General features: G+C 43.2%; 2 protein-coding genes across 2 annotated transcripts in view; both read right to left on the bottom strand.

The window, feature by feature from the left end:
• Positions 1 to 1,243: 1,243 nt before the first annotated feature.
• LOC145393501 (uncharacterized) lies at positions 1,244 to 2,300 on the bottom strand. Its single transcript, XM_080267633.1, has 3 exons — positions 2,261 to 2,300; positions 1,759 to 1,983; positions 1,244 to 1,415 (listed from the first exon to the last, which is right to left on the bottom strand). Exons 1-3 carry the CDS (start codon positions 2,298 to 2,300, stop codon positions 1,309 to 1,311), a joined length of 372 nt encoding a protein of 123 aa, XP_080123759.1. The 3' UTR covers positions 1,244 to 1,308.
• Positions 2,301 to 2,469: 169 nt separating this feature from the next.
• Positions 2,470 to 10,068, bottom strand: part of LOC145393495 (adhesion molecule nephrin-like) — a 78,809-nt gene continuing 71,210 nt past the window's right edge. The window contains exons 9-13 of the mRNA XM_080267624.1: positions 9,403 to 9,562; positions 7,796 to 7,975; positions 7,496 to 7,618; positions 5,729 to 5,841; positions 2,470 to 2,673 (exon numbers count right to left, since the gene is read on the bottom strand). Of these exons, the coding sequence (XP_080123750.1) occupies positions 2,470 to 2,673; positions 5,729 to 5,841; positions 7,496 to 7,618; positions 7,796 to 7,975; positions 9,403 to 9,562 (780 nt within the window). The remainder of the gene's footprint in view (positions 2,674 to 5,728; positions 5,842 to 7,495; positions 7,619 to 7,795; positions 7,976 to 9,402; positions 9,563 to 10,068) is intronic.

Below are 10,068 nucleotides of genomic sequence, written 5' to 3'. Positions count from 1 at the left end.
TGCAGTTTTGGAATGACTGTTACATCACTAATCACACAGCATAAAACTATCATATATACATGCCACTGCAATGTCTTGGAAATATTGACTTCTGCTGGGAATAAAATGCGGATAAACTTACAATATTCGTCACTCATAAATTCGCAGTATTAGCTTAAAATTTCCACAAGTTAATCTTTGTTACAAGAGACATTGGACGTTATAGTAGACCTCTAGTTTCAGGACAGGCAAGGAAAGGAGATAGTAGCAACTTTCCACTTATTTTATTCTTCCTGTAAATAGGCATCATACAAGTACTTGCGACAGGAGTGGGTTCTGTTTGTGATTCAAGGCCTGATATTACATTCAGCACCTTACGGCACACCTGTTGTTAAAATTGAGTGTGCTAATGAGTAAGCCCCCTTTTTCTTTTTACTATCATTAATAAACACATTTAATAGGTGTAATCAGGTTGCATTCCACATTACACAGTGTATTCAACAGTGCTAAAGAAAGGATAAGCATTCTCTAGCCTTATCATTGGGTCCTGAGATCTGTGTTTAAAAAATGGGTCTTTTCCAAACCTCCGTTCTGCTCTCGGCCTCATGGAAATATTTAATTCGGAAAGGGGAAGGCAAACCAGGAATATATACCTTTAATTTCTGAAGCATGTGTTGGAAATCTAACATACCTGACCTCTCTATATCATTAGTTACTGACCTTATACTGTGGGTTGTAGGCTAATCAAAACCATACTCTTTTTACCCTAACTTGGCCCAGATTTGTTGCAGTTTATTTCATGTAGCTGAGTGGCAGAAAAGGACAGTGCTATGGCCCTACAACCTCTCCCTAACACCTCCTCGTGACTAGCATTATATTCAAGTTTAATCTATTGTTACAACACAACATTCAAGATGGAGAGGTGGCAGTTTTAGGCCAGGCTACAGTTAAAGCGGTATAATTACCTTAGTCAGTATTTTGGAGCTCTCCCTCCTCTGAGCAATTTATGTTTGATCCTCACGAATACGGTGTTTTAACTTTGTATTGCATTCTTAGTACATCCAGGCGATTTTATGAAACTCAGGTCTCTGATTCTTGAAATTATTTGCCACAAGTCTCTCTAAAGCTGAATAAAATCTCCCAGTGTCAACAAGAATAACAAAAACTGCGTCATCCATTTAAGGGAATATCTTTTCAAACATAAAACCGTATATTTTAAAAACGGGTCCCTTGTTACACACCGTGCTGACACAACTCACCTCACGTAGCGTCAGTAGCGCCCGTCAGGAGTGTGAGGGGGGATCCACAGCTGACAGAGGGAAGCTTATGTCATGTCTTCTCCGGAGGGGGCGGTGCAGGGGGCAAGGGGGGCGAGTCTCCCACCAGCGCTTCCATTTCATACTCTACCTCAGTGTGGGGCGTGCCGGCGTGTGGGGCTGAGATAAGGAGGATAGGCGATAGGTGTGAGAGAGAGAGAGAGAGAGATGGACACAGAGGAGAACTTGATAGGAGGTATGCAGTCCTAGGTCTGTCACATTAGGCAATATTTACAGTCATAAGTTACTGCTTACCACGATGCCAATTGTACATTCGCGGTTGCAGAGTGAGAGCAATGTTATGTTTGGTGTGTGTGTGTGTGTGTGTGTGTGTGTGTGTGTGTGTGTGTGTGTGTGTGTGTGTGTGTGTGTGTGTGTGTGTGTGTGTGTGTGTGTGTGTGTGTGTGTGTGTGTGTGTGTGTGTGTGTGTGTGTGTGTAAAAACGCAGGTACAACACACTCACCTTCCTCTGACCCTATTGACCGAGGTTTAGGAGGAGGTGTGCCTGTGATGCGTGTCTCGTCCTGGTACCTTCTTGTGGCGGCACATTTGGCCACCATCACCATGACCACCATCACCACCACCAGCATCACCACCGCCGCCACCACCATCACCACCACCACCCTGCTTCCGGCAACTACACCCTCACCACCGGCCACACTTGTCACCTCCTCCGCTTTCTCATTTCCTGCATCAAGTCAGATTTTAGGACAATTATAGGATGGCACTGCAGAGGGATGTGTAAGTGGCACTGGACATTTCCTAACACCTTCTCCATCGAGATTCATTCTTCACTTTGAGTCTCAGTATTCTCTTGCAGCTTACTGATGCAAACATTCAATATAAACAGGATAAAAGAAAATGCTGATGTGGAAATTATATCGCAAGGGAAAGAGCGCTACGAAGTCGTCTGTGCCACTTTGTACTACGGGGCTGACAGATGTAAGACAGGTAGACAGACAAACTAGGGATAAGAACTTGGGGAATGAGGATAGAATGTGTCATGTTTCACAGGAGCCTCTGCGGTGATAAATAAAGCAATCTAGTTATACAGGTGCTCATCCTCCCTGTTCTCGGCTGTCTTGTAAGTAAAAATGTTGAGCACGACAGGAGGTGAAATGCTCAGAAAATGTGCCACGTTTCACAGATAGTGCCTCTGCTAAAATAAAATAATCTAGTTATATGGGTACTCACTCATCCTATTCTCTGCTGTCTTGTAAGTAAAGGCGTTGAGCATGACAGGAGGTGAGGTGCCCAGAGCGTTGGCGGCCACCACCTCAATCAGGTAGTCTAGACCAGGGGTGAGGCCGCGCAGGGTGAAGCTGGGTTGCCGAGAGGTCACCCGCACCTGCCCACGACCCGTCACTGCCTCCACTACCTAAAATGATGCCAGGTTCCATATTTATTCATAATGCAGTAAGGTTGCGTATTCATCAAGTCGCAGAACAGCGTGTCACTTAATGAGGTGGTAAGAAGGAGAGGAGAGATACACCTGGAGTGGCGGAATAGGTATAGGTGAACAGGAAGGGAAAAAGTGCGGTATTATCGAACAGTTAGAAGGCTTACTTACACCTCCATACTTATTAATTTCTGACACTGCAACGTTACCATATTCATGTGTGTTACTTATGCAATCTATGTCGATTTTAAAAAGACATAAGAAGCAAACCAGGGGATATTAGTGGGTAGTTTGGAAAATAAATCTTGAGGAAGCAGACGAACGATGATGGATTGAAATAAAAGGATGTATTGTGTGTGGGGAGGTATATGATGGTATTAAAACTGAGAGGGAGAGGGTGAACACAAACTCTCAATTTCAAGTGCCCATAATGGAGCAAGTGTGAGCCTTAGATATGGTCTGCCTGCATGCAACATTACAAAGCGCATTCAACAGGGTGGTAGAGAAGCCACATACACCTTCCTCTCAACAAGGGTTTAAACAAATGACTGTCAGATGAAGGGTTTCGTATACCTTCGCGATCCCAGTTTTGAAAATATGGCCGATACTGTTTTACCTTGGCAGATGACAGAACAAGCCCCAGAAGTTTGCAGGAACGTTCAGATTAAATGAAGTGGGTTTAGTATAGCAGGATTTATCTTTGGTATGGAACTGAGAGTCGAATATATTTGAATGATGTGTAAAAATGGCTATATGGTCGACTTTACTGAGCGGTCTGATAAGCATTCCAGCTCTACGTTTTTATTAATACTGTTATTTTGCTTTATTCGCGTACCCAATCTCAGTCCGACGACGCATTTAGCTGTATTCTTGACATTACTCGACGTTATACTTCAAGACAGGATAGACCTCTTTTAATGAATAAAAAACTAAAGGCTGTATCTAATCCCTGTAGTTCAGAGAGTCGCCCAGAGCTGCATGATGTCAGATAGAGATTGCTGGAATATTGTAGAAAAACGTAAATCACAGTAAAGGAAGCACAAATAAATGTGTGTGTTTGCATGAGTAAATTGGAGTGTGTTGTCCTGTCTCGGCTACCTCCCTTTCTGTGGGGGAAGCAGCCTAGGTATATAGATAGATAGATAGATAGAAAAATAGCGAAATGGAAGGTATATACGCGCTACGTTATAAAGCACACTACAGTTTTGCATAAATTCTGTACTTGGTTGGCCTAAATATCCATCATTTCCTCGTACGTGATAACTTGACATGTAGCAGCGTAGAGTCCTGTTGGTACTTCATCAGTGACTGCCCAAGCACTAAATACAGCTAATCCCTGTACTGGCTCCTTCATATCTTACAAAGTCCTGGTACTGATGATTGTAAGTAGCATATATATACCTACTAGTCCACTGTAGGTATATATACCCACTAGTCCGCCTTAACAGATAGCTAGAATTTCTCCATTAGCATATACGTTCCCGGGATATTCAATAATTAAATTCATCAGCGGGTATTTTAAAAAGTACATGAATTTCAGCCAACAAAAAACGAATGGAAAAATTAAGCGACTGGAAATGGCAGTGCTAATTATCGGAATCAGCTATTTCATATAAGTTCAGGAGAATTACAAAGATATGAAAGAATATTTTTTATGCTACAAGTTCAGGTAGAATTTTCAAAGGGTATTTTAAGGCAATCTCATTAGTAATTTTTAATACGTCAGGTTTATTTATCTGTGGAAGGCCAGCTACACATGATAATTCTAAGGTACGTGTAAATCAGTTTGTGTTTAATGGTATTCTTCCGTTACGATGGTTACAGGTAAAGCAAGAGAGAGCATAAAGGCTTAGGTTGTAAAGGCGGCAGTACCCCAGACACAGCTCACAACCATGGCCTACTTCTTAGCTTCTACAAGAGTTCCCTATCTATTTCATTTTGTAGATCGCTTGCTGGAACACATTGATTCATTGCAAAGATCTTCCTCATCTCTTTAGAATTAGTATAAGACGGGATTATTTGTATTCCTCTTCTCTATAGAATAAGTAAAAGACGGGATTATTTGTATTTTAATCATGTCTCGATACACGGGAAATAAAACACTATACCCTTTTCGCTTTAACTTGGCCCAGAGTTTGGTACTTTTGCAGCTTATTGCACGTAACTCAGGGGAGAAAGCCACAATACCGCCGCTAAAAGTCCCTTCCATAGCACTCGTTCATGACTAACATCATATTCTAGTGTTAATTTATTGTAACACTTCAGTACTCGAGGTGATATATAAACAGAAGCAGAGGAGGATGTGTTAGGGAGCTTCCTTAAGTGCCGGGGTGTGAGATGTAGTGTGCATAACAAATCGCTAAGGAAAAGTTGTTACGAAGTGTCCTCAGCAAGAGCAAAAAACGAAAACAGTAAAACACGACCTGTGAGTAAAAGTGTAAGACGTAGTGTGCAAAACAAATCGCTAAGGAAAAGGCGTTACGAAGTGTCCTGTGGCAAAGAGAATACAGCTCTAAGTGTTAGGCATATAGAGAGGATGGAGAGCAGGAGACTAACGAGGAGAGTGAATGTGAGTGGGGTGGCGGGGGGAAGAAGTAGGAGGAGACCGAGAATGATATGGAGAGATGGAGTAGAGAGGTATATGAGAGAGAGGGGCGTGTGAGCTGGGGGAAGGGCAGCGAAATGGCAGGGGACAGGGTGACATGGAGGCGATTTGCTTGTGGCCGCCTTTTACTGGATTAAGGCGTCTAGTTATAGATAGATAGAAGGTTAACTGCATGGATCTGGTGACGCCTTAGTTTTCTTGTAATATCTTCAGACGTTTCTCTTCAGATTAGTTAATGTCATGTGTTTTGAAGAAGATAAGGAAGGCTATGATCTCTCTCAGCTAAAAGTCTCGTGTAAGCTGAATTTAAGCGTATGAAGGTCCTGGAAGAGACATGTAAAATGCTTTCTCTCTTTCAAGGGTGGTTTGGTGTGTGTGTGTGTGTGTGTGAGAGAGAGAGAGAGAGAGAGAGAGAGAGAGTGATATTACCGTAGTTGTGAAAGTCTGGGTAAGGCCGCCATCAGACCCTGGAGTACAGGCCACAGCCAGCGATGTGTAGGTCTGATTCACCACCCAGCAGCTGACGGGGGGCTCTGGACGCCCTGAAGAAGAGAGAGAAAAAAAAATACATTATTCGAAAGTTAAGCCATATTCCTTTGCGATTCTGTAATGTCCTGTACTTCGATATAACAACACCCAGAGGCGAGATGCGCTGATGCAGGTGCGATCTGTTAACTCCCTACGGGCTGGGGCAAATGGGAGGTGCGACTGGATATCTATGTGACACTATCAGAGGCTAATGGTAAGAGGGTTGCTGTCAGCCGTGAAGGAGGGACCCGCCACCCCTACCCACCAGGATAGCTTTCACTGACCTGGATATAGCTATGCCCAATTGACTAATCTCGCTTGTTACTTGTACACTTATTTAACAGATGAGTACAGTCGGACAGTAGTGCTGAAACAGTACTAATACATTCGTGTTATACGGCAGTCCTGTACAGTGTAGTGCAGGGCAACTTGTACTGTGACAGAGTTGTACAGTTCTGTTATACAGCAGTAATGTACGGTAGTCGATTTACAGTACAGTATGTGATGCTCAGTGTATGGTGTAAAGTGTAATTTTGTACAGTATTATAGTAGTGTTTACAGCAATAATGCTGTACAGTAGTATCTGATGCCGTTGTTGTTGAACCCCAGTAATGTTGGCTCAGCAGACCCGTCGAGCGGAGGGAAGCAACTTCCCTTTTGGGGTCGTCACATAGGTTCCATACACAGTAATAGTACTGTACAGTGGTTGTACCGTATAGCAGTTTACTGTACAGTATTGTTTAATAGTACAGCAGTGCTGTATAGTATTGTTACAAACGGTAAAGTTGTACTGTAACAGCATTGCATAGTATACGGTGTGCAGCAGTGTTTTGATATGTTAGCACCGTACAGCAATGTACAGTGTAATGCTGTGAACAGTGTCTCCAACACACTCCTGACCTTCCAAAGTGGCGTGCATTTAAAGGCGTGTTATTCATAAGCATGGGCCTAAACATTCCTGGACTTCTCGTCCGCTGATACTCAGTGTCCTCAGACACCATGACTGGTGAAAGCTTGAAAGAATAAATTATAATGTGATGCGATTAGTGCAACAGATCATCAGCTGAGTGGTAGCAATTTCCCCCAGGCACATCGCGTTTACCCCACGGTCGTGCTGGGTCCCCATACGAATGTTAGGGAAATGTGCCATCTTAAACAAACGCCTACCTTCCTACAGAGACAACAGGAGCGGGACTGTTATTCCACACTGATGCATTTGTGAATACATCAGGGAGGAATGATGATGAACGCATGGAGTAATTGTTCTGTGTCACTACTACCACTACTACTACTACTTCTACTACGAACAGAACAGGAGAAGTACAAGTATAATAAGATGCTGCTTATACTGCTGCTGGTGATGATGATGATGTGCCCGTCCCTTAGAAAGATGCTTCAGATGCTTGGTGCAGCCATTCGTCAGTCCACTAACAATTAATCTCCTCCATTTATGATTTTCTGTTCCTAGCCGGGATGCCTCCTACCCTATGTACTCGTAAGAAGCATGGAAGTTTAAGTTGATGATGGTGATGATGATAATGATGGTGGTGATGGTGATGATGATGATGATGATGATGATGATGATGATGATGATGATGATGATGATGATGATGATGGTGGTGGTGGTGGTGGTGGTGGTGGTGATGATGATGATGATAATGTACCCACCTGCTGGTATGATGTGGAATATGCAGGGTGTACTCATCCTTCCTACTGAGTTCTGCGCCCAGCACTGAAGCGTCCCGTAGTCCTCACTCCCTCGCGCCCAAAACTGAGCCACACTTCGCCCATCTAGAGAAAAAACACAACAAACCTTAAATTAAACACCTGTGGACTACGAGGGCCATTTCGAAGGCGGACATTCACTGCTTACTGAGTACCAACCTTCCCTCAGAATCCGAAGCACAGAACATTCGATTTAAACTCGTAGGTCTCTGTTTAAGCTACATGTACAGGTCCCACACTCACCTGGCCTGAGGAACACCTGGTTGCCTGGCAGTCTCTCTGATGTGACCGAGTTGTTGAACACCCAGGAGAATTTTGTGACTTGGGGAGAGGCGAGGACACTGCAGGTAACGTTAACTACTCGACCCACACCTGCCGCATATACCTTACCTGCGCCACCCTCCTCCTCGCACACTGGTTTGTCTGTGGGTGAAGAGAAGACTAAGATGAAGACCTATCCATTGCACGAGAGAGAGAGAGAGTGAAAGAGAGAGGAGGGGGGGTGGCACTAGGGGTAATGTTAATCACCTTGCCTACCTGTACATCGGGTTCAAAGACTTTCCCTCTTACATCCTTTGACTCACATACTGAAGAAGATTTATGCCTGTCTACTGCTTGAGAGAGGGAATGGTGTGCTCAGAAAGAAGGCATAGGTTTACGTGTATGCCCACAGACTACATAAGTATCATTAATGCGGGACATCCATCTCCTCTCAGAATGGAACACACATTATCGGTTTGCTTCTGAGCTTTCAAATGCTATATTGTTACCCCATACTTTGTCTAATATTTTGAGTGCATAAAAGAGCAAACAGAAGAGACCAGTTTCAAAGATCCCGCCCGTTTTTTATGTACAAAATCAGACGGTGCCGCGAAATTTAAAAATGGAGCATAATTCATAATCTTCCAGACTTTGTGCAGAGATCCGTTGCAGCTGTAATGATCTCTGGAATAAGTTGCTGTTGGTGATGTGTACGGTATAGGCGTTCACAGGATACAATATGTATGTTTGATAGCTAGTGTTCCAGCTCGCCCGCTTCACTAGGTAGGTAAATGTGTTACAGAGCTTACTAACACATATTCCTAACCAATTTATTCCTTTATCTGGTAGGCTAATGTACTCTTGTATGTTTTAGATATTACCTGTATCGATATGAGAAAAATATAAGTACCATGCAGAAGAACAAGCTGTATTAAGTAAACAGCAGCAGTAAAGCTTCAGTTCACTATCGGCATACAACAAAGCATCATTTAGAGACGTGAGACCTGAGATACCCCAGCCTTCACCATTCACTTCCACGCTCATCCCTTATCCCGTAAGGTGTCAAAGATCGAAGTAAGTTGGGGAGAGAGAGGCGCTATCGAACCTAACTCCGAAAAACTAGTATTCCCATCAGCTAAAAGATTCCTTAACACATCTTTCTTGTCGGTATAATTCTCCAGTATGGCACATTCTCTTTTATATCAAGGAAAGTGTAAAACGTATCCGAGCGAGCAATGTTGTATTTTTGGCACTGTTTAGGATACATTTGGCTCCTTTTTATGACAGGTACCACGAGAGAAATTTTCATGGCGCTGTCAGAAAGGTGTGACATGGTTGGCTTATTGACTGAGAAGAAAGCAAGCATGGTATTTTACAAGCCTTAAGGGACACGGGTTATACACACCAAATCTCGGAGGTTTTGTAGTGTTCGCACGTTCTTACTTTCTTGAACAATTAATTTATGTCAGTATTGAAAAGATACAAACAGCACAACATATGCTACGTTCCTGGGAGGTAATATACAAGTAAGAGTTGCTGGAAAGCCTCCTAAGCCAACGAGAATAAGAGCTCAGTCTGTCAGTACTCACAGTTGACGGTGAGGTTGAGGGGAGGGCTACGTGCTTCACCCTCCACGTTGGCAGCGGAACAGACATAGGGCCCCGCCTGGTGCCTCGTGACGCCTCGAAGGGTCACACTGTCGGACCCAACCTCCACACCGCCGGGGGAATCATGGTGCAGGGGACGGTCCTGGGAAGAAGGGGAGAGGAGAGAAGGAAAGCAGGTGAAGTCTAAGTCTGTATAGAACGCGTTTTTGGAGATTTCGTTACATCTTTTCCTTGGCGATTCATTTAGCACAACACACCCATATCTACTGTATATTATTGCAAAGTGTGTTGATGATAAAATGACACAAGTAACACAAAGGCAAATGTAAAAGAAAAATATACAAAATAAATGGCTAAGGAGGAGGTGGAACGAAGTCTCCCATGTCGCGTAAAATATGGATTAGTTTCACTGAAGATACGATCCTCCAATTTTGTGAGTTATGTGCCACGAAAAATACCTTCTACACAGGATGCTTAGTTTTCATTTTATTATTATTATTATTATTATCTCCAAGCGATTTTATTCAGCTTGGGGGATACTTGTCGTTCTCAGCGAGGTAATAAAAGAATGTATCCAAGCCTTCCAAAGTTTTTCCATAGTTCCAATCATCAGAAGACCAGAAGACGGCAGCGATAAATTAAGTTGTA

The sequence above is a fragment of the Coenobita brevimanus genome, chromosome 3, assembly GCF_032717465.1.
Source record: "Coenobita brevimanus isolate Jiangsu-jjx chromosome 3, ASM3271746v2, whole genome shotgun sequence".
NCBI classification, from domain to species: Eukaryota; Metazoa; Arthropoda; class Malacostraca; order Decapoda; family Coenobitidae; genus Coenobita; species Coenobita brevimanus.
Note: the sequence above shows the minus strand (reverse complement) of the source record. Positions and strands in the feature narration are given on the sequence as shown.

Excerpts from the sequence above, each read along its gene's own strand:
- LOC145393501 (XM_080267633.1), bottom strand. The coding sequence starts at position 2,300 with ATGACACATTCTATCCTCATTCCCCAAGTTCTTATCCCTA. Across the intron at positions 1,984-2,260 it reads TCCCCAAGTTCTTATCCCTA|GAAATGAGAAAGCGGAGGAG; the intron begins GTTTGTCTGTCT and ends GACTTGATGCAG. Across the intron at positions 1,416-1,758 it reads GTCAATAGGGTCAGAGGAAG|CCCCACACGCCGGCACGCCC; the intron begins GTGAGTGTGTTG and ends TCCTTATCTCAG.